This window comes from Nycticebus coucang, chromosome 2 (genome assembly GCF_027406575.1).
Source record: "Nycticebus coucang isolate mNycCou1 chromosome 2, mNycCou1.pri, whole genome shotgun sequence".
Taxonomy (NCBI): Eukaryota; Metazoa; Chordata; class Mammalia; order Primates; family Lorisidae; genus Nycticebus; species Nycticebus coucang.
Genome location: NC_069781.1, coordinates 5,325,458 through 5,349,540, shown reverse-complemented (window position 1 = coordinate 5,349,540; position 24,083 = coordinate 5,325,458). Strand labels below are relative to the sequence as shown.

Below are 24,083 nucleotides of genomic sequence, written 5' to 3'. Positions count from 1 at the left end.
CATCTGGTCTTGGCACAGGCCACGGGCCACTGCCAGAACTTGCTTCCTGCACACCTGGGCATGTCCCTTGGGGCCCAGCAGGGGGTCATTTCCTCCCCAGACCAGTCCCCACCCTGCAGGTCCTGACTCTCTCCAGGATGCGCATGGAGCTCTGTCAAGGATCCAGCTGGGTCCCTGAACCCCTGGCCGAGATATTTCCCCCTCCTGCCAATCCTGAGCTGTCTGGAGAACAGGGGCTGCTCAGACCACTAATCCAGCCCTGGCTGGGCCCAGGGGGACAGGCGCAGAAGCAAAGTGCCTTCAGGGCTCACTTTATGCAGCTCTAATTAAGCCCTTGCCAATTTGGGTCTGGCAGCCTCGATCCTCACTGAACACCATACTAATGTCAATTTGATGTCCAAGGCGCCAGCTCCCAGCTGCAAAGGCTCCGGTACTTTTAGCTGGCATGTTTTCCTTTTCTCTCCCACCTGCCATCACTGTAATTCCTTTAAGAAGCAGAAAATATCAGACCTCTGCCCCATCCCTCTGGGTGAGTCCTTTGAAAGGCAGGTGCAAGGCATTTCCCAGCCATCCCAGCTGTCCCAGCACCTGCCTTCCCTGCCATGTGTCCAGTTAGTGTAGGGACTAAGCACAGTGGCGTTTGGGGGTTGACTCACATTGGGGTTCCTGGTGAAAATGGGCCCAAAGCAGGGGTCAGGAGGTGGGAAGGTTGTGGCCAGGCAGGTGAGTCAGACGATGGAGGAGGCTTCAGTCTCTGGCTTGAGGCCTCCAGGACCCTCTGTTACACATCTGAGTTCTTGGCCAGACATGAATTCTGCTCTGCTGCCAGGAGCCAGAGACCTCAGCCCAGAGATGAAAACTGGTCTAATTTTACCCTCAGTTGCAACAGGGGTAGAGGAATCCCCCAAAGCAGGTCTGGCTGAAGAAAGGATCGCCCAAAGTATGCAGATTCTCAGGCGTGGGGCCCCTCCCTTCTGGCTTCAAGTCTGCATGTGCCTGCCACAGGCTGCTGTAGTGCAGATGCTCCCTCCATTGTAGATTTAGACCTAGTTCTGTTAGCCCGTGTAGACAGAGCCTCTTCTCCTGAGCTGCTGCTTCTAAGGTCCTATGGCCACGTGGATGTATGATGCCTCCGTGTGTCCCCAGGCCGCCCCCAGACCCCTCCTCACATAACTTGATTTCTTTTTTTTTTTTTTTTTTTTTTTTTGGTGGGTTTTGGCCGGGGCTGGGTTTGAACCTGCTGCCTTTGGCATATGGGACCGGCGCCCTACCACTTTGAGCCACAGGGGCCGCCCACATAACTTGATTTCTTCTCTTCTCCCCCAAAGAGTGGACCAAGCCATCCACAGCTGTCCCCCTCTGGGAGAGCCCCCCCTGGCCTCAGGTGTCCTCCAGGGCAGAAGGTATGGGGGGGCAAGGCCTGTGACCCCGGGCAGACCCTTCTTAGACCCTTAGACACCCCCCACAACCATAATAGAAGTAGCAGGTGTGGCGTATGTGGTGGGGACCCAGGGCTGGAGGGGACCCCAGGAACCTCTGCCCACCCCCAAGTCTCACCTGCTTAGAGAGGTGCAGTGTGACACCCCCAAACCCCAGCTCCTTTTCACCCATACCGCCCCCTCCAAGGGCTTCAGACTCCAGGGGAGAATCTGCCCCCACTGAAGGCTCCTCCCTCTCCAGCCACCCTTCCTCCCAAGGCATGTGGACAGCTGATGGAGTCCAGAGGAGTAGGAGAGGACTTTCCCTGGGAGCTGGGGCAGTTGGACCTAAAGAAGGGCTGACCGCGGTAGATGAAGGGGGAAGGCAGAGAGTGGCTGGGGCAAAGACTGGGTGATGAGACAGCAGTGCCCCTGACAAAGTGGAAACTGTGCCTGTTAAACGAGGCAGGGCAGGACTGAGGGAGACACTGACAGCCCAGCTGTGTCCTCCTGCTGCTTGGGGAGGAGACACACAGACGGCCCTGATTCTATGAGCAGAGAACAGGGCTGTAGGCACCCTCTGCTGGCAGGTGGCTCTGGAGCTGGGACCACACTTAGTAAGTTGGGTTCCTAGCAACCTGCAATGACCCAGAGTTCCAGCATCCACTCTGGTGATGGAGAGGTACAGCCAGCTGGAGCCATCACTTCCCTGCCCTGGAGCACTGAGACACCACAGACTCCCAAAGGGAAGGGAGGCAATGACACTCCTGGGACAGTGGGGTGCTCACCCCCAAACAGGGGGCCTCGGTGGGATTAGGGGCAGTGGAAGACGGCACCATCTGTGTGCACGGCTTGACAACACTTGCCAGTGGGAATTCAGAGCTGGTAAAGGACTCACTGGCTGGAGCAGGGAGTTTGCTTCAGAAAGGGAGGGAGATGCCTCTGTCTTAAATGCCAGGGCTAAACTGTGGATTTGATGTTCCACAGAATTATGAGAGGAGAAGGGGAGGGCAAGAGAAGGGCATGTGAAGTGATGTTGATCTGTCAAAAAACGGTTCAGCATCCAAGAAGGTCTCAGCACAGTGCAGGGGATGTTGGCAGATACAGAAGTCACCCCAGCCAGATGTGTAGACCGTCCTAGACAGAGGATAAGGGTGGGGGCTTGCAGGCATGCTCCAGCTCCCTGGGCTCTCAGAGGAGCCTGGCTCCTCACTTGGGGCTCTGTGCTTTGAGGCCAGAGTGGCCCAAATCTGGGCAGGTGACGAGGCTTCCCCAGAGCTGGCCCAGGGTGCCTCGGAAACCTTTTTCCCAGGCAGCTGGACCATGGCAGATGAAAGAGCCTGTTTCTCATCTCTCCCAGCTGAGGGCGTGTCCACAGCTGCCCCTGCCCCTCCCCCTGCCAAGAGCTCCAAACTTTTCCAGCTCAAGCCCAAATCTCCTCAAGTGATGCCTATTGAAGAATTCCAAGGTAAGAGGGCCCTGCGTCCAGACCAGCCCTCCCCCTCTCCTCTTCCCCCACCTCCACTGCGGGACAGAGGACGACATCTGGCTCAGAAAACCCTCCCCAGGTAGCTGGGTCAAGGTCAGACGGAGTCTCTCCTCCCTCCCTAAGGGAGCTGGGAGCAGGTATGAGTCAGAAGCCCACATGGGCACAGTGGGCAGGCACACAGCAGGCAGGGCAGTTGCCGGAAATAACCTGTCCTGCCCCTCTGGGAGGTGTGGCTCAGGGGCGCATCTTGGTTGAACCAGAATCTAGGACACACAGGGTCACCAGTGCTGCTCTTTGGGACACTCAGAGGATGCCTCAACTCCGTGTTGACCCTGGAGGGGTAAGGTGAAGGGCACAGGTCCAGGAAGCCCACAGATGGGACCACCACCGCCTGTCCTGGCACACCGCAGGCTGTTTTCAGGACTGCTTGTGCCCTTCTGCTACTGAGGCCTGATTTAGTCCCCATGACAAAAGGGAGCCTGGATCCCCTTGAGATGCACAGATGCTGTTTGAAGAGGCTGGTGGTGTCCTTCCTTTACAGGGGCAGCCACATTGGCTTTCTTGCTTGGGGCCAGGGGGCGTTGAATCCCTTAGGAGAAACGCCAAGGATGCCTCCCTTTTGTGGCAAGGGAGGTGACCGCCCTCACCAAACCCCACCCATTCATGATAGACAGCAGGGTTCCTCAAACTGTGGCCGGCGGGCCACATGAGGCCGCGTGATTGTATTTGTTCCTGTTTTGTTTTTTACTTCAAAATAAGATTTGTACGGTGTGCATAGGAATTTGTTCATAATTGTTTTTTTTTTTAAACTATAGTCCGGCCCTCCAACAGTCTGAGGGACAGTGAACTAGCCCCCTGTGTAAAAAGTTTGAGGACCCCTGATGATAGAGGATCCCACCTCCAAGCCCTGAGAGCCTTGCCCAGGCGGTCACAGGGCTTGCCTGGTCCACCGGCAGAGGCAGTGTGCAGGGGGTAGGTGGAAGAGTCAGCGGGACAGAGCCGAGATGGAGATGGTGGTCCTGGAGGAGCCGCATGCCTGCAGCAACAAGTCAAAAGCCAGGCCAGGACCCAGGGGAGGCAAGCAGACACCCAGGACGCTAGCCTTAAGCTGGTATTTAGGCCCAGGGTCCTGCAAAACAAACTGAGAAATTGAGGTTAATAAGACAGCGTGGGCGTTCCTCCCAACCATCTTCCAAAGCAGCATGGGGAGGAAGCTCCTGGCCCCGTCCACCTTGTCCTGCACTAATGCATGTGCGCATTCATGCCACACACGGTGTGGCAGCACAACCCCATCCTCCTCGCATGAATCCCTTTCTAGTCACCTTGACACATGGGTGTCCTTCAGAGAGCACTTCACCAGGCACCAGGCCAGGTGTTAGCAGATACTGCCCGCAGGTCCAGGTGGGAGTCCCTGGGCTGGGCCTACTCTACTGGAAATAGGCACCTATCTCTTTCCAATGCCACAGGAGGGTCATAGGCCCAGGGCTTCCTTTAGGTCCTTTTCCAAAGACACATCTCTCCCTCCCTGCATGTGCTGGGATGGGTCCTTCCTCTGCCTGTGCCTCAGTTTCCCTGAGTGTGTGCTGACCATCGTGTTTCTCCTGCTCGGCCGGCTCAGACTGTGAGTGCTACGGTCACTCCAACCGCTGCAGCTACATTGACTTCCTGAATGTGGTGACCTGTGTCAGCTGTAAGCACAACACCCGCGGCCAGCACTGCCAGCATTGCCGTCTGGGCTACTACCGGAACGGCTCGGCTGAGCTGGATGACGAGAACGTCTGCATCGGTGAGCGGCGCGGCCCCACACAGGGAGCTTGTTGGGATGCCCACAGGGCACATAGCATGCTAAGTCCAGACCCCCTGTGTCAGAATCACCTGGCAGGCTGCGGGAGTCCCAGTTCCAGGGCCCACTCTGTCCAGCATCTCCAGGACAGAAGCCTCCAGAAGCTGCCCATACGCAAGTCTCCCACAGAGTCCCAGGCCGGCTTCTAGAGGTGGCCTTGGTGGGTGGACCTGGTTAAGTCCCTCCTTCTCTCTGGGCCTTGCCTTTTCCACACATAAAATTAGGAGTGGGTGAGATCTAGGTTTTTGATCCTCTTTTTTTGCTGAAGCTTTTCCTCTAATGCTTTCTAAGTAAAGGTCCAGCTTATATTGCTGCACCTGGTGCCCTGGCAGGCACCACCCAAGCTCTGCTCCAGAGCTGGCCTTGAGTAAAGAAGGAAATACCCCAGCCCTGGGCCTGGGGCAGGGGAGAGAACAGCCCAAAGGCCAAGCCCATGACCCCCCACAGCCTAGAAGTTGCCCCCCACTCCTCTGCCCTGTCTCCAGTAGACACCAGGTCTCAACTCTGGGGGGTGTTTGCCACCCCTGCCCAGCCAGCCCCCGGAGGCCCTGTTTCCTCCCCAGGCTGGGTACAGAGGAGGAGGGCGCTGTTGATCTAAATCATGGCAGTGGCCTCAGATGATTCCATCAACTGTAAGTGGTCAGGAGGAAGTCGTGCTGTGACGTTACCCAGGGACAGCGCAGGGGTGCTGGATCCAGTAGAGGGTCCCCCACTGCACCTTCCCCCTTCTCCCCCTTCTCTGGCCCAGCACTGGGCTTCAAGGACTCCCAGGGTCAGGGGACATTTGCCCCCTCCCACAGAGCAGAGGCCCAAGGAAACCCCCTGGAAAGAAGCTACAGATGGGAGCCACCCGCCCTCCCTCCATCGCCCCATGGACAGATGCCCCGTGGCCTCTGCTGAAGCGGCCCCCCCGCCCCATCAGAGCCCTAGCGCTTCCGTTCTGGGAAAGACCCAGCCGCTTTGCCTCCAGTTGCCGGGAGAGAGGAAGAGGCTGGTGCTGACCTCGCTTGTCAGGGCGAGGGGGCCGCAGAGAGCATCTCCCGATAGTGCCCGGGAGACCCCGCCGGCGAGGGTAGGGGGGATGCGGGGCCGTCCTGGTGGCGCCCACGGGTCTCCCTGACGGCTGTGCATGTGCTCCCCACCCCCCCAGAGTGTAACTGCAACCAGATCGGCTCTGTGCACGACCGGTGCAACGAGACCGGGTTCTGCGAATGCCGCGAGGGCGCCGCGGGGCCCAAGTGCGACGACTGCCTCCCGACGCACTACTGGCGCCAGGGCTGCTACCGTGAGTGGGCGCCGGCCCCGAGGGGGGGCCGGGAGGGCGGCAGATGCCGGATGGGAACTGCCGGAAAGGCCGGGCTGGGGGGTGGCTGGGAGGTGCGTCTGAGGCGGTGTTAGCTATGGGCTGAGAGTGGAAGGGCCCTCCAGGCGCCAGGAGTAACAGGTGCAAAGCTCTGGAGACAACAGGTGAGTCTGAAGTCCTGCCCCCAGGGCCTGTGGCTGACGCCTGTAATCCCAGCTCTCTGGGAGGCCACGCCGGTGAATAACCTGAGCTCAGAAGTTCAAGACCAACCTGAGCCAGAGCGAGACCCCTTCTCTAAAAATAGCCGGGCATTGTGGGGGGCGCCTAGTCCAAGCTACTTGGGAGGCTGAGGCAAGAGAATCGCTTAAGCCCAAGAGTTTGAGGTTGCTGTGAGCTGTGACGCCATGGTACTGTACTAAGGGTGACAGAGTGAGACTCTGTCTCAAAAAAAAAGAAAGACCCGCACCAAAACCAGTGGGGCGGGAGGCAGGCGGGGGCCGGAATCACCTGCGCTGTCGCCGCCCGAGCAGGACGTTTCGCACCACCTGCTCCCTGGGCCGCCTCCACCCGCTGGGCCCGGCGGCGCCCCCAGGGATTCGCACATCCGGGTCCCGAAGCTCCAGGCGGGGTGGGGTGGGGTGGGTCGGCCCGCCGCCCGCGGTCACCGCCTCCTCTGCCCGCAGCCAACGTCTGCGACGACGACCAGCTCCTCTGCCAGAACGGCGGCACCTGCGTGCAGAACCAGCGCTGCACCTGCCCGCGCGGCTACACTGGCGTGCGCTGCGAGCAGCCCCGCTGCGACCCGGACCACGACGGCGGCGGCGGCCTGGACTGCGACCGCGCCCCCGGGGCCGCCCCGCGCCCCGCCACCCTGCTCGGCTGCCTGCTGCTGCTGGGGCTGGCCGCGCGCCTGGGCCGCTGAGCCCCGCGCGGGGTCCCGGGCACCGGGCTGGCGTCCAGGCCCGGCTGCTCCCAGGTGCTATCAGCGGTGCTTCCGCCCCGCGGCCTGCGACCCGTCTTAGTCTTTCTTTTTTTGTTTTTCTTTCTTTCTTTCTTTTGTATTAACATTACCGCCCGCCCCTTTCCTTTCCTTTCCTTTCCTTTTTTTTTTTTTTTTTTGCTGGTGGTGAAAGGGGTCGGGAGAAATGCTGCTCGCCCCAGCCCCCCAAGTCCTGTCTCCCCCACACCTACACACGGACACAGGACTGTTGCAGACACCCCACGCCTATCGGGGCTCACCATCGGCGTCGACTGGAGTCCCAGTTGCCCTACAACTGTGGTGGGCCACTTGATTCTTTTCTATTCTTTATTTTCCGTCCTACTCACCAGACCCCAGGTCCCACATGAGGCCTGGTGACCAGAACTTCACCATCTGAAGGAGGGGTTGGGGGGCTGGGAACTTTGTTTTGTAGAGAACTATTTTTGTTTGTATTAACTGTCCCTTGTAAGGAGGGACAGGTGGGGCCGCTGGTCACCTGGGCGTTGATGGTGTATAATCCCGGAGTAAAGAGTCGCTCACTGCTGCCTCCAAGGTCTGTTCTCTTTCTGTGTCGTGGACCTGGGGTAGTTTGGGGTTTAAAGAGGCACCTTGAAACCGTTTCCCTGTCAGGGCAGAAGCTTTCCCGGGCCATGAGAGCAGGCAGCCCTCCTCTGCACAGGTTTGGCTGGAATTGCTCTGCCACTCCTTGGCTGCACTGCTGGTTAAGAATCCAGAGTTGAACGGCACTTTTCTAGTCTACAGAAGTCTAGGGAAATGGCTCAGGGAGAATCTGGTAGACATGGATTCCAGGGCTCTGAGTTAGGATCTGTGTGTGGCTGCCCAGGACAAGTATATCATCTCAGACCTGTTGGATGCAGAGCCTCAAGTCCAGGACCCACAGGTGCAGTGGTCTCACCACCTCCTTCCAGAGGCTCCTTCTGGGTACAGAGTTCCCAGGCAGCCCAGGGAGGTGAAGGTGGGCAGCGCAGAGGTACAGGCAGGCCACCCTCTCCTCCTCACCTTCTGAAGGTCATGGAGGGGTGGTGGAGGGGACATAGGCAGCCTGGGAATCAGGAGAGGAAGCCTTGTAAGGACCCCAGGCTCACCAGCTTAGGCACCTTACTACTCAGGGATCTGCAGGGGTCTCCTCCCCTGGCGGGGAGGTCACATGTCCTCTTGAGAAGGCCCAGCTTCTCTGCACTGGTGAAAACATGGCAACATATCTCTGAGCAGACCTCTGGAGCCAGGCCTGGCTCCTAATTGCTCCCCCTGCCACGTTCCTGCCCCTGCCTGTAGTCACCCTTTGGCACTTGCTTGGATAGCTGCTCTTCCCAAGCTGGGATGTTCAGACCCGAGTCCTTCACTCAAGTCCCCAAAGCAAAGCTAAGACTAAGTTGAATAAAACTTGTTTGGTCCTGGGGAGGTCAAGAGATTATGACACAGAAAAGGAGCTGGAGTTACAACTGGATAGTAAATGGGACTTAGAGCATCCCCAGGCCAGACACACACCCAGCCTCCTCTCTGGGCTCCTGTCCCCAGCACCAGGTTGCAGGGGTGGCTCCCCTACCCCCAAAGTGCCTTCTCATCCTTGGCTTCCCCAGCTTCATCCTCACCTTCTTCCTTATTAATAGAGCCCCACTTAGGGGACCAAAGTGCCCAAATCAAATAAAACTTAATTGCTGCGGCTGGGAGTAGACAGGAGTGGCCATGTGATATAAGCAGGTGTGATGGGTGGAGCTTCCAGAAAGTTTCTTTAAAGCTGTCCCCCCACACACACACTTCTCCCAAAGCCTCAGTTGCCCGAGTTTGGGGCCCTGGCTTTTCTCTGGCACCCCTCCCCATCTTTAGTTAGCAGGATGGGGGAGAAACACCCAACAGCCTCTAATGCGGAAGCAGCCCCCTTCTGGCCAGGGAGACAACAGTTGCCTTTCTGAGTACCCCACTGGGCCTGAGACACCAGCCCTGGTGCCGCCTCTGCATTTCTTAATGTGTGAGAAAAAATAAACCTTGATGTGACTGAAGTACTGGAATTTGGGTTTTCTGTTCCAGGCAGACTTACCAGTTCCTATTACTTTCTAGTCCCCTCCCCCAATTTGATATCCAGATGCCCTGAGTCTGCTATGGCCAGAGAGAGGCTAAAACCAGTCCTTTCTTGCCATAACCCCCTGATGAGACCCCCAAACACACAAGGAAGACCACAGACTGTGTAGCGTGGGGGGAAAAGTGTTCACCTCTTTCCAGAACAGGACCTGTCTCTACTTTGAGCAGAGGCCAGGCTGCTCGAAGCCCACCTCCAGAGAAACACCGGTGCCAGCCCCAGTCTGTGAACCACAGATGCCTCCTTCTTGCCATCAAGACGTTGAAATATCAGTGAGAGCCACACACAACAGTCATAGGTGGGTTTCTGTGTAGAAGCAGAACTTGAGATGGGCAGGAAGGGCCGCGCGTGATGGCTGGGGGGCCCTGGAGCATAAGTGACATCACAGCAATGTTCCATCTGGGGCAAGGGCTCAGCCTCAGGTGGGACATGGACTCCAGGCTGGCATGAGGGGTCAGTGGAAGCCCCTGTGCAGAAGGTGGGCGTGGGAGTGCTGGAGCCCCTGTGAAGGAGCTGGGGGGCTGGGTACCCACAGCACTTACCACACACACACACACACACACACCCTGTGTGGCTCTGGAACAATCCCGAGGGGTCTGGGAGGAGGAAGTCTCAGTGGTGGGTGCCTGCTCTGTCCTCCCTGACCTGCCTTGGCTGCATCACTTCCCTGAGACAGTCTGTCCCTGTGGGCTGTGGAGCAGGAGCTCATCTTAAATCAGAGTGGCAGTTCTAGTCCCCAAAGACTCCAGGGCAATGCTCAGGCCCTGACCTCACCAGAGGGTGGAGGGTTGCCAGTGGCCATTAGGGAAACTCCGACATCTTCCAGGCAGCAGGAAGAAAGCGAGAGCAAGGTTGGCAGAGCCGAAAGTCAGAGAGCAGACTCCTTCTCAGAGGTGCTCCCTGGTCCCAGACCAGGTGTGCAGACGCCTGGCTCTGAACGGAGAGAGGAGGCGGCTCCCACCCCTAGCCTGGCTGACACTTGCTGCACACACCTGGCTGCCTTCATTCTCTCCTTTGCTCCAGGACGAGGTGTTCAGCTGGCACCGTGGACTCCGGTGGGGGGGCGGGGAGCAGGGGGCTGAGGGGTTGTACTGCACCCTGTGAGATCTCAGCAGCATCTCCGGCCTCCCCTTTGTCACCTCCCTCCTTTGGCCCCTGCAGCCCCAGAGAGGCTGAGCAAGGGTCTCTGGGGAGTCAGACTTCATCAGAATGGCTCTGCTGTCAGGGGAGAGGCTTTTGTGCCCCTGCCCCACCTGCCTCTGGACACTCAGGACTGCTTCATCAGCAGTCCCTGCCGTGCTGTGCCTTACAGCTCGAGGCATTTATGGACGCCTAGAGACCACCAGGGCATCTCTCTGCAGACCTGGGCCGGGGGGAGGCTCCCAGGACTGCATCCCAGCCTGGGCAGTCACACCCCCTCCCAGACCCTCCCAGTTCTCCTGGAGCCAGAGGAGTTAAGGGACCTGGCCCAGTGATTTGCACTTTTTCTTTTCAAAATACAAATCATGACTAGTAGGGAAATTGTGAAGAAAACACAGAAAAGCAAAATCATAATAATTTTTCAATTAAAATCACCCACAACTCTCCGTCTAGAGCTAATAACTGTTTACATTTTCTGATAGATATTTCTCGTGTTTTCCCATAAAATAAAACTCACAGGCAGATATCACCCCCCAGCCACGCATTTGCTAAGCCAGTGTGCTAAGGCCTGACATTCCTTGTGGGAGGGGTGCTCCCAGATGCTGAGTTATGCAGCCATCTCAGAACCCAGCACACTGCACACTGGGAGGGGCCTGGCGGGGACCTTAGCTGAATGAGCAGAGGCTATATTCATTCATGTGAATGAAGCAGCAAACAAGATTATTCAAAGGCTCATGGGACCCAGGGATGTATGTCAGGACAGCTAGGAGTGAGGAGGGAGCCACCAAGCCAGGAATGCCTGCCACCCAGTATCCCACCTAAAGTGGACACTGCCCTCACCCCCAGGCCTCCCTCCCGCTGGGCTCCCCACCAGGCCCCCACTGTGTGCCCTCACCCTCGTGTCCAGCAGGTCCACTCCCTCAAGGAAGGGGACACAGAAAGAATGACTGTCCTCCACAAAGAGAGTGTGCAAGTTGCCTGGGGTCACACAGCCAGGAAGAGGCAGAGTCCAGGTTGCAAACTCCCTCTCTTGGGCACAGAGCCCACTAAGCTTATCAGACTGAGCGGCATGGCCGTCCACCTTTTTCTTTTATTTTTTAACAGTAGCCTCATCTGCACACACCCTTCTTTAACTTGCTAGATAAAAATCAGCACTATATCCAGACTATCAAAGGAAGCATTTAAAATAAAAGGGAAATGCAAACTCCCATTATTTCATTTTTTGGCCCCATCTTTTGGCTTCTTCCCCACTCAGTCCAGGGGCTGCTGGCAGCAGGACTCCAACTCCCATGGGCCCCTCTAACACAACAGGGTCTGGCCAGACCCCCACTCCCCTCTGGCTGTGCTCCTGGTAGCACAGGAGACCTGCCTGTCCTGCAAAGGCAGGCCCAAGGCCAGAAGCCTGCAGAAAGCCAGGTAGGGGCACCTGTGTGGGACTGCTCCAAACGGCTTCTGGCCAGAGGGCAGCTCTGTGGATGATTGAGCAGGTGGCCTTTGGGACCTAGCTGTGAGCAACTGGAATAGGGCCTGGAGCCCCAGCAGCTCATGCCAATTATAGCTGACCCAGTGCCCAAAGAGGACAGCAGTCCACAGGCAGAAGGACAGCAGTTGAGGACACAGGCTCTGGAATGTGACCACCTGGGTTCAAAACTGTCTTCTACCATCACCTAGCTTTGTGACCTCAGTCAGGTTTCTCCGTCTCTCTGTGCCTCAGACTTTGCTTCTGTGAAATGGGCTGCTGAGGGGTGAGCTAAGGCTGCAGTGCTTAGAAGGGGGGCCCAGCATGGAGTGAGCACTAGGCAAGGGCCACTGCCATTACTGTTCCGTTTCCTCCCTGCCCCCCACTCGTGGGTGCTGTCTGCCCACACTCTCGTCCCTCCCACATTCATCGTACACTTGAGCGCCTCCCTGTGCCAGGCCAGGGCACAATGAAGCAAGTAGACACAAGCCCTGTCCTCCCCAGGGTCCCACCCCCAGCCACCTCACACCCCAGGAAGTATTCAATCTGCAGAGGAGCTGCCCACGCCAACAGGAAGGACCAGGAAGACGTCAAAGGGCTCTGCCCACCCTGCCCACCCTGCCCACCTCCCCGGCTAAACCCCAGCCCATCAGTCGCTTTAGGACTGAGGAACTCGGGAGGAGGACAGAGGCTCCCAGGACTGGTGGGGTGGGGTGTGACCAAAACGACTGGGGACCTGGAAGGGGAAGTCCTGGGAAAGGAGGTCCCAATGTCCCTCTCACAGGTGTAGCTGACTGCAGACATGTCCAGGTCCAGGAAGGAGCAAGTCAGCCCTGTGGGTGGCCCACCAGGCCTGCTCTGATCCTGCCTCCACCAGCATCTCCAGCATCATTCGCACACCTTGTCCCTTTAACCCTCTGCAGGGCCACTTCCCAAGAGGCCGTGAGGGCTAGCAGAGATGCCTAGAGCCTGCAGAGTGACCGTGGAGAGGCCTGTGGTTGGTGGTGGCTCCCGGAGTCTTCCACACCAGTTCCTGATTGCTGACCGCTGAGCAGGGCAGCTGGCTGGCCAGAGGTGGGTCCAAATGTCCCTACTTGTTGGTTTCACACTCCCTGGGGGGCACAGAGCTGGGCAGCATCTTTGGGGGTAGCTTTGAGACCTGTAGCCCAGCCCTACCTGCTGCACAGCCAGGCAACAGTGGGAGGGGCCCCCACCACCCCTCTGATTCCAGGGCTGAGACGTGAGCACAGATGGAGGCTCATGTACTACATGTCTAAATATTTAAAGGCATCCATCAAGCTGTGGAATGAAATGCAGCCAATCCTTGAAAAGCAATCACTTGGCTCGGCACCCATAGCACAGAGGTTATGGCGCCAGTGACATACACTGAGGGTTGCTGGTTCAAACCCAGCCTGGGCCAGCTAAGCAACGATGACAACTGCAACAAAAAGTAGCCAGACATCATGGCGGGCACCTGTAGTCCCAGCTACTAAGGAGGCTGAGGCAAGAGAATCGCTTAAGCCCAAGCGTTTGAGGTTGCTGTGAGCTGTGACACCACAGCACTCTACCGAGGGTGACATAGTGAGACTGTCTCAAAAAAAAGAAAGAAAGAAAAGCAATCCCTTCATGGTGACCTGAGAGGCTGGTTCAAATTAGCATCCTTGGACTCCAGGTAGAACCAGACTATGGGGGTTGGGAGGGAATGAGAGGGACTCTGGTCCACCTGCCATCCTCCCCTCCTCCCCCACTCCTGCTCCTGGTGTGGACTAGAAGGGGTGTGATGCCCAAAGGCAGGTGGGCAGTGCTGGGCTGTGCTCAGACTCACCTTCTGGTCCTCCCTGGGGCCTCACAGGCCATTGGGGCTGTGGAAGCCCTCAGGGGCCAGCTTCTATAACTCCTCCTTGAAAACTGGTCACAAATACCCCTGGTTGCCTGGTGAACTATAGGGCGAAGGTCTGGGGTAGTGTGAAGGCAGCAAACCCCCACTTGCATCTGGACCCACCCCTGGCCAGCCGGTTGCCCTGCTCAGCCCTCAGCAAACAAGTATTAGTGCACATGTCCCAGCCGGCTAGGCCTGTGGCAGCCACTGGGGCGGGAAGGGAAGATTCCAGTGAGGCCGGATGCACAGGCGGACAGGTACCGACCCTGCTGCTGACAGTTCCCTGGAGTTTTCAAGAGAAACCAGAACTCTAGAGTGTAACAGAAACCTCTGGATTTTCAAACATGCCACTAACTTGCCTGTCTTTAAAAAACTGCAGATCAATTCCTTAAAAAGTAAAACATAATTAGCATATGATCCAGTACTTCTGCTCCTAGCTATAGACCTCCAAAGAAATGGAACAAGTGTTCAAATAAAAACTCATACACAAATACTCCCCGCAGCACCACACTACTCGAAATAGGCAAGGGCTATAGGTAAAAGAGAACAAAAGCCAAATTTGGGAAATAGTTTATCCATCAACTGATGAACGGAAAACCAAAATATACCAGGCTGTTACCGAGTCAGAAAAAGGAATGAAGCCCTGATAGCCCCGTGTGCTACCACAGAGGAGAGCTTTAGGACAAGCCCGGGGAAGAAGGCAGGCATGGAGGTCACGTGCTGCAGACTCCAACACCATTTACTAAGACAGGAAACGTCCAGTGGGGCCAAATCCACACAGGGAGAAAGCCGCCTGGTGGTTTCTGGGCCAGGGAAGGGAAGAGTGGGGAGCCACTGCTCAGCGGACGCCGGGTTTTATTTAAGGCAATGAAAACGTCTTGGAACTAGACGGAAGTGATGGCTGCAAAACGCCGTAATTGTACTACATGCTGCGGAGTTGTGCATCTAAAATGGTCCACTGTGCTATGTGAATTTCACCTCAATTAAACAAAGAACTTGTGCGGACCAAGTAAGTCTTATCTCCAGCTCAGCTAAAGTCATGGGCAGCTGCTCTGTGTGTTGAGTCCCTGGCACCCGTCAAGGGCAGTAGGCAGCCCCTTCCCAGGTGCCAGGCTGAGCCTGATGCCAGCTGGATACAGTGAGTGGCCCTCCTGGCTCCCATAACCTCAGTGTCTCTTCATCCCCCAGGTGTCCAGGGCCAAGGCAATGTCAGACAGGGGTGGCTGCTGCCCTGAGGGGCTTGTAGTCCTATGAGGGAACTTGCCAGGGAAGGGCAGGAACAGACACAAGATAAAGATGGCAAAGCTCTTTAATTGTGTAAAAGAGTCTACAATTAGGGGCATTATCAATAATACCAGTAGTTGAGTTAGGCAAGGCTCAGGAGGGAGGCTAGAGGTTTGGGAGGAGAAGGCAAGAACCCAGAGGAAGAAAGGAGGGAAGATGAGAAAGATTCTATTCCCGAGGCTCAGCACCTGAAGCTCAGGCGGCTAGGGCATACACTGGAGCTGGCAGATTTGAATCCAGCCCAGGCCAAAAAATAGCCAGGCATGGTGGCGGGCGCCTGTAGTCCCAGCTACTTGGGAGGCTGAGGCAAGAGAATCGCTTGGGCCCAGGAGTTGGATGTTGCTGTGATGCCACAGCATTCTACCCAGGGTGACAGCTTGAGACTCTGTCTCAAAAAAAATAAATAAATTGGGGGGCGGCGCCTGTGGTTCAAGGAGTAGGGCGCTGGCCTCATATACTGGAGGTGGCAGTTTCAAACCTGGCCTTGGCCAAAAAAAAAAATTTGACTTGGTGCCTGTAGCCCAAGCAGCTAAGCGCCAGCCACATATACCAGAGCTGGTCAGGGTTTGAATCCAGCCTACGCCTGCCAAACAACAATGACAACTACAACCAAAAAAAAGCCGGGCGTTGTGGCAGGAGCCTGTGGTCCCAGCTACTTGGGAGGCTGAGGCAAGAGAATCGCTTAAGCCCAGGAGTTGGAGGTTGCTGTGAGCTGTTATGCAATGGCACTCTACCCAGGGTGACAGCTTGAGGCTCTGTGTCAAAAAAAAAAAAGATTCTGGGCGGCGCCTGTGGCTCAAAGGAGTAGGGCGCTGTCCCCATATGCCGGAGGTGGCGGGTTCAAACCCAGCCCCGGCCAAAAACTGCAAAAAAAAAAAAAAAGAAAAGAAAAGATTCTACTCTTGGGGCCTCTGTTTCCAGTAAGACAGAAGTCCATCCTACCACTCCCAACAGCCTGGGACACCCAGTGGGTGGACTTCGGATGTCCTTGGTCTGCGGGTTCCTCCATAAGCTCAGCTCCAGGGAGAGTCCCAACACAGAAGTCAATCTGGTGGCCTGGAGAGGGTGGACACCTGAGACCCTTCTCCACTAAGAGGAAGCAGGGCTTCTTAGATAAAGGCCGACCCCATGGCTGGGCAAAGATCGTGCCAGGAGCACCCAGAATGTTTTGTACCGCCAGACAAGGAGGTATTCTAAGAACAAAGAGGAAGCTAGGCATGGTAGCTCATGCCTGTAATCCTAGCATTTTGGAATGCTGTGGTGGGAGGATGGCTTGGGAGGAGTTCAATACCAGCCTGGGCAACACAGCAAAAACCCATCTCTATAAAACATTTAAAAATTACCCAGGTGTGGTAATATATACCTGTAGTCCAGGAGGCCAAGGCAGAACAATTGCTTAAGCCCAGGTGTTAACAAACAATGATCACACCACTACACTTCAGCCTGGGGAACAGAGAGAGACCTTGTCTCTAAAAAAAAAAAAAGAAATAGTAAAACAACAAAGATGACAGGAGCTAGCGTGATAGGACTCCCACTGGCCAAGTACGAATCATTTGTGTATAAACAAGAATAATGTCAATAATGACTTTTTTTTTTTTTGAGACAGGGTCTTGCTCTGACACATGGGCTGTGCAGTGGCCTCATCACAGCTCACTGCAAACTCAAACTCCGAGGTCAAGCCATCCTCCTGCCTCTGCCTCTCTAGTAGCTGGAACTAAAGGTGTATGCACCATGCCAGCTTAATTTTTCTGTTTTTTGTAAAGATGGGGTCTCTACAAAAGCGTAGAGATCTTGTCTGGCTGGTCTTGAACTCCTAGACTCAAGCCGATCCTCCTGCCTTCCAAAGTGCACCCAGACATTTGATTTTTTTTAAAGGAAATGATAGGTTCCTAGCGACATTCAAAAAGTGTTGGGGGTAGGGAATGAAGGCCATGGGGAGCTCTTTGTAGAAGAATGCCCGCCAAAGAATTTTAGATGACAGCACCCAGGAAATGACAGATTAGAAAACCACGATTTTTTGTGGCGGGCGCCTGTGGTCCCAGCTACTTGGGAGGCTGAGGCAAGAGAATCGCTTAAGCCCAGGAGTTGGAGGTTGCTGTGAGCCGTGTGACGCCAGGGCACTCTACCAAGGGCCATAAAGTGAGACTCTGTCTCTACAAAAAAAAAAAAAATAGAAAACCATGATTTTGCAACCTCCAGGGGAACTGATTGGGGGGGAGGGGAGTCACCAGTAGTCGCTAAAGGCATTGGCTGAAAAGCTCAGAGCAAGAGGTTACTCTCCCAGCCTCAGAGTCTTATCCTACAGATTACTGATTAATTACCTGGAGGGGAAGGTGGCGACAACCTTTCAGACAAGTGATCAAACTCAACACCAACAATAGCAAAAGGAACATTTCATGCCTCCTGCTGTGACAATAGCAGCAAGGTAATAGCACTGCCTGCAAACTCTTTCCAGATAGTTAAGCTGACTCAAACATAAGGGAACAATCAGACAAATTCCAATTATGGAGAATTCCATTAATATAAAATAACTGTGGGCAGCACCTGTGGCTCAGTGAGTAGGGCACTGGCCCCACATACTGAGCGTGGCGGGTTCGAACCCGGCCCTGCCAAACTGCAACAAAAAAAAATAGCTGGGCATTGTGGTGGGCGCCTGTAGTCCCAGTTACTTGGGAGGCTGAGGCAAGAGAATCACCTAAGCCCAAGAGCTGGAGGTTTCTGTGAGCTATGACACCACAGCACTCTACTGAGGGCAACAAAGTGAGACTCTGTCTCTTTAAAAAAAAAATATATATATATATACACACACATACATATATATAATAACTGGCCTTTATTCTTCAAAAATGCCGATATTGTGAAAGACCAACAAAAAATAAAGTAAAAAGGGAGCAGCGCTATTCTACACACAGGGAACTGGAGAAAGGAGACCAAACACAATGGGAGGTTCCTGGTGGCATCTGAATCAAATTTTTTTTGTTTTTTGTAGAGACAGAGTCTCACTGTACCGCCCTCGGTAGAGTGCCGTGGCGTCACACGGCTCACAGCAACCTCCAACTCCTGGGCTTACGCGATTCTCTTGCCTCAGCCTCCCGAGTGGCTGGGACTACAGGTGTCCGCCACAACGCCCGGCTATTTTTTTGTTGCAGTTTGGCCGGGGCTGGGTTTCAGTATATGGGGCCACCCTCGGTATATGGGGCCGGCGCCCTACTCACTGAGCCACAGGCGCCACCCCTGAATCAAATTCTTTTTAAAAAAAATACAGCGATAAAGGCCATTTTAGGACAATTGCAGAAATCTGAATATGGATGATACGCTAGATACTATTATTATATCAAATTCAGATGTGATAGTAGTATTGTGGTTGTGTAAAAAAAAAAATGGTCCTATTCCTTGGTGCTTTGCAGTGAAGTATTTGTGAATGGAATATCATGATGGCTTAGCAGGGCTTCACATTGCTCAGTGAAAACTGAAAACATAGACAGGTAAGTAGAAAAAGAGAGTGTAAAGTGTTCAGCTGGTAAGAACTGGGGAAGCAAGGCAAAGGGTATTTAGGTGTTTGTTGTACTGTTTCAACTTTTCCTCAGATTTAAAATTTCCAGAGTAAAACACTGGACAGAAACAATTAAAAAGTTAAAAATGACTAGCTAAAAAACAGAGCTAGAATGATGTGGCTGTGTTTATGAGCGGTAAGGAGTAGAATTCTAGGCCTTCCTCACATCATATACAAAAATAAATTCAAGTGGCTAAAGACACAAATGGGAAAAATGAAGTTTTACAACTTTGGGGGGATTGTTCATTCAACTACGCTATAATAAAAACCTTCTGTCTGGCTCCGTGCTTGTAGTTCAGTGGCTAGGGCGCCAGCCACATACCCTGGGGCTGGCAGGTTTGAATCCGGCCCAGGACAGCTAAACAACAATGACAACTGCAACAAAAAATAGCCAGGTGTTGTGGCGGGCGCCTGTAGTCCCAGCTACATGGGAGGTTGAGGCAAGAGAATCACGTAAGCCCAAGAGTTTGAGATTGCTGTGAGCTGCGATTCCATAGCACTCTAGCCAGGGTGACAGCTTGAGACTGTCTCAAAAAAAACATCTTCTGTCTGTGGAAAGACACCAGTGAAAAGCAGGAGCTGCAGTCCTGAGCCTGCGGGCTGTCCAGAGCGTCCCTGGCCTCCAGAAGCCAGCAGCACCTCCAGCTGTGACAGCCACAAAGGTCTTCAGACAGTCCAACGTCCCCCTGAGCTGGTAGGCGGGGCAGGACAGGGGGCAGAAGACCCGTTGAGAGCTGCTAAATTAGAGCCATATGAAGCACCACGGATAAACCTAAAAACACAATGTTGAATGGGAAATTCGTGTTACAGAGAGATGCAGTGTAATACTTTCTGTGTAAAAGCTAAAATACAAAACTGAGGCGAGGGAGACGCAGGCAGGGCGGGCTCAGGCTCATGTCTCTTCGGAGGGAGACGAATGTCACAGGGATCCAACTCTGTCTGTAGGGCAATGATGGGACCTGTGAAAAGTGGGTACAGAGGGCGTTCCTTACACTGTTATTACACCGCCCCATCCGCTCGGAGTAGCTCTCAAACCAGCACAGCGCAGGACATCACCTCCCCGTGAAGGTCGTGCTGCAGGGATGGGGCACAGACGATGCTGTGCTGCAGGGATGGGGCACAGATAAGGCTCAGACCAGGGCCAGTGTCCCCAGGGAGGCCTCCCATGATGTCCCGGTGGACAGCTGAAGAACATTCCAGGAATCACAGGCAGCAGTGGGGCCTGCCAGAAGAGCAGGGGCTGTGCGTGTCCGTAATATCCAGGGTGCAGGGGAGCCCGAGCCGGTAGGCGGGGCAGGACAGTCAGTGACTCTCCATCTAAAGGGTGAGGAGGGCCGGGGCTGGACGGGCGGTCAGGCTGGTTCAGCTGTAGCAAAGCAGGGGTGGTGGATTCCAGAACAGGTGCTTAAGGAAGCCTGGGGGCAGGGCAGGGGTCCCTACCTCCAGCCCCTGAGGAGAACGGGCTTTTCCTGCCCTGTCCTGGGGTCCCGGCTGAGGGTCACTGGGCCTCGTGGGTCCACATACTTGTCCCTACTTGGGAGGGGCCGCACGCCGGCCGCCGCCGGGGCAGCTGGGGCAGTGCAGTCCCGCCCGCCGCCTCCGGGGGTGATGTGTGCGCTTCTCCGAGCAGGCCGCGGGGTCCAGCCTGTCCCCCCAAAAGGCAGCCCGCGTGCGGCTGCGTGCCGGAAGCCACCGTTCTCCCTGCTGCTCTCCTGGGAGAAGGGCAGGTATCCCAGCAACCTGAGGGGGTGTTAGTAAGGGTTGACATTCACAAAAGTGTCCATAGACCAGCTAAGTGTCCCTTAACTAGAAGGAGCCCTGGATGTGGGTCCTGAGAGCCCCGCCTGTGCCCACCCCGCCAGCCAGGGTGACCTGCACCGGCCCTACCTGTGATCCCTGAGCAGGTGTTACTGCTACATTAGTGTTACTGATATCCATTTACATTTTGGGATGTTTGTGCACTATTTATTTATTTATTTGAGACAGAGTCTCACTATGTCACCTGCGGTAGAGTACTATGGTGTCACAGCTCACAGCAACCTCAAACTCTTGGGCTCAAGTGATTCTCTTGCCTCAGCCTCCCAAGTAGCTGGGACTACAGGCCCTGCCACAAAGCCAGGCTATTTGTTGTTGTTGTTGCAGTTGTCATTGTTGTTTAGCAGGTCTAGGCTAGGTTTGAACACGCCAACCTCCATGTATGTGGCTGGCGCCCTACCCACTGAGCTACAGGCCCCGAACTCTTTGTACACAATTTACACTGCTGCCTGTCAGCCTGTGCTATGCAGATAAGTTAGCTGCTAAGTGTATACCCACTTAGTTCATATGCGTGGGCTCATCTCCTCATGAGCAATTCCTTGCTGCTAGCAAGCTGATGTCTTTGTCTCCCTCCTGAATAGCCAGAACACTGACAGAGGCCCCTTAATGGGACAAAAGAATTTGAGAGCCATTGGTGTAGAATAGCGGCTTTCTCACAATCGTGATCCACGCTCCAAACCCCTGCCTTACCCTTGCTCACTGTCGCACAGGATGTGTTCAGTAAAGCACACATTCTTCTGCCTGCCAGGTTCACTTCACTCCACCCTGCTCTGTCCCACTCAGGGCATATTTAATGGCTTCCTCCCTTTATGCAGGGCCACCCAGGGTAGCAGCACTGTCCTACTCAGGGCTGTAGATACCCAAGGCAGGGGAAGGGAGGCCAGGGTGGGACAAGGGGCACTGTACCCACCCTAGGTGGGCACCTGGTAGTACAGGGACTACAGGTTCTCATTGTCTTTCACCTGAGCGTTGGTGGGTGGGTGGGTAGCAGCTCACTGTCACCTCCCTGCTTTTGTTCAAACCTTTCTGAGCCCCAAATGTGTCCTCCAGCTCTGGGGGTCTCAGTTACAGGAGGGAGGATGGATAGGCTAGAGGGCCTCTCAGGGGAAGAGGTGGGGTGGCTTTGGACTTGGGACCCCCATGAATAAGAAGTGTTTTCATACTGAGCCCCAGAGACGGTTGAGTGTCTACTCAGGGTCTCCTGGGGACACCATGCTTCCAGATAGAATCTCTAGATCTTTTCCCTGAACTTCAGCCATGCTGACTGTGGGAAATCAGATTATCACAGAGCAGTTTGAAGATTTGCTAGCATGGAGTTGTGCAAGCCTTTTTAAAAAATTGTCTAAATAGCTGGTGTGTCTTCTTTAAAATAATTTTTATTATAAAATAATTTATTCTCACTGTAAAGAAAATGAAAAAAGTACACAGAATGCACTTAAAATTACTACCTTCTAGGTTAGTGGTTCTCGACCTTCCTAATGCTGCGACCCTTTAATGCAGTTCCTCATGTTGTGGTGACCCCAACCATAAAATCATTTTCATTGCTACTTCATAACTGTAATTTTACTACTGTTATGAATCATAATGTAAATATCTGGTATGCAGGATGGTCTTAGGTGACCCCTGTGAAAGGGTCGTTTCGACCCCCAAAGGGATCGCAACTCACAGGTTGAGAACCACTGTTCTAGGTAGTAGAACACAAAGAATTTTTAGAGCAATGTGCTGGGAGAATGGGGACCAAAGACCCCATTCTTGGCAAAGGAAAGCACCCCTAGAAAAACAAGAAAACTAAAAAGTAAGCTGAGTGAGTCAGAACAAAGGAAAGTCAGGTAGTTTACATTTAAGCTAGCCACTGCTAGCAAACTTCTTGCCTTTTCTGAAATTCTAGCCTGTTGGGGTTACAGTTTACAAACACCCTGATGGGTCTGTGAACACTCTGAGGAGGGTAATGGCCATAGAAGAGATTATGGCAAGTCCTAGAAAAGATACATCTTCTAGGGCAGTTCCTGCCCATTAAATAGGCAAAGCCAATTTAATTGTGGAGATTTGTTGTGGAGATTTGTATTTGCCTGGGGCAGAGACCAAGGGGATAGCTCAAGCCCTGAGATATGGGCAGAAGAGCTTCTTATATCCCTTATGGCAGAGGAAGATCCTCTGTGGTGGTGATGGGAGGAAAATGCCTCCCTCCCACTGATCCCTCAAAAGAGATTAATGCCAGTGGCGTTTTACTCCACACATTAAGTGGAGTTTAACACCTCCCTAAAATTCTGTGTGTGTGATCTCAAGCAGGAGGCTCTCTCAATACAAGGCTCAGATTTCAGATTTCTGAAGGCTACCCTTAAGGTTAATATTAATAACAATAGGAGCTGATATGACCAGTCTGAGAAACTGCTGACGTCTTTGTTCCTTCCCTCATCTTACCCTCTGGGCAAATAGACTTTAATAAAATCTGAGTGGAAGGGTGGCCTGTGGCTCAAAGGAGTAGGGCACGGGCCCCATATGCCAGAGGTGGCGGGATCAAACCCAGCCCTGGCCAAGAACTGCAAAAAAAAACCCCCCCAAAAAACAAAACAAAACAATAAAGAAAATAAAATTTAAAAAAAAATCTGAGTGGAGCAAACACTCTGGGCCATTGCTGGAATCCTACAATGGGCAATGGACGCCTAAGCTACCGCTTTTAATTCTACTCGATATCTCTTGTCTTTCTTTACCGCTGCTCCTAATTTTATATTTCTTCAGTGGATTGCCCCCAGTTTCCACAGGTCTCAGCAGACGCTGCTCTTGGGGCAGGACCCTGACACAATGGATGTTTGATACATGTAATTATACATTTATCCAAACCCATAGAATGTAACACACCAAGATTCAGCCCTAATGTAAACTATGGACTCTGGGTGATAGTGATGAAGGTTTATCAGCTGTAACAAATATATGACTCTGGTAGGGGATGTTGATCGTTGGGGGGACTGTATGTGTTGGGAGGGCAATGAAACTGTACTTTTTGCTCAGTTGTGGTGACCCAAAACAGCTCTAAAAAATATAGACTGCTTTTTAAAAAAAATGCTGCCTGACCCCTGTTAACGTTGGTGAATATCCTTTTATAATTATACCCAGACGATGCAACCAATTCTCAAGGGAGAAGACAAATCACCAGGTGAAAGTCCCAAGGTGACTCAGGTGTCGAGGTTATCAAAGACTTTAAGGCAGCTATTATAACCATGCTCTGAGAAGTAAAATTAAAACCTCTCAAAATAAATGAAAAGACAGCTCTCAGCAAATAGAAGGCATAATAAAGAAATCAAATGAAAATTTTAGAACTGAAAAATACAAGTAAAGGGCGGCGCCTGTGGCTCAGTGAGTAGGGCGCCGGCCCCATATACTGAGGGTGGCGGGTTCAAACCCAGCCCCGGCCAAACTGCAACAAAAAAATAGCCGGGCGTTGTGGCGGGCGCCTGCAGTCCCAGCTGCTTGGGAGGCTGAGGCAGGAGAATCGCCTAAGTCCAGGAGTTGGGGGTTGCTGTGAGCTGTGTGACGCCACGGCACTCTACCAAGGGCCATGAAGTGAGACTCTGTCTCTACAAAAAAAAAAAAAAAAAAAAAAAGAAAAATACAAGTAAAAATTTCATTGGTTCAATAGCACAATGAAAGTGACAAAGGAAAGATTCAGTAAAGTTGAAGATACATCAATGTAAATTGTCCAATTTGAAAAATAGAGAGCAGAATGATCATAAGACAATATCAAAAGCTTCTAGAAAGTCTGAGAAGGAGAGAAAAGATTGGTGAACAAAAATAATCTGAAGAGGCTTGGCGCCTGTGGCTCAAG

At 53.7% G+C, this 24,083-nt stretch overlaps 1 protein-coding gene across 6 annotated transcripts in view; it reads left to right on the top strand.

Moving 5' to 3' along the window:
* NTNG2 (netrin G2) overlaps positions 1-7,576 on the top strand; it is a 64,818-nt gene extending 57,242 nt beyond the window's left edge. For 3 of the 6 annotated variants that reach the window (XM_053572601.1, XM_053572597.1, XM_053572587.1), the window contains 4 exons: positions 2,779-2,886; positions 4,526-4,693; positions 5,901-6,035; positions 6,737-7,576. In XM_053572601.1, the coding sequence (XP_053428576.1) occupies positions 2,779-2,886; positions 4,526-4,693; positions 5,901-6,035; positions 6,737-6,975 (650 nt within the window). In that variant the 3' untranslated portion in view covers positions 6,976-7,576. Of the gene's footprint in view, positions 1-1,328; positions 1,404-2,778; positions 2,887-4,525; positions 4,694-5,900; positions 6,036-6,736 lie in introns of all 6 variants that reach the window. The other 3 variants (XM_053572592.1, XM_053572586.1, XM_053572610.1) reach the window with 2 other exon arrangements.
* The last annotated feature ends 16,507 nt before the right edge of the window (positions 7,577-24,083 follow it).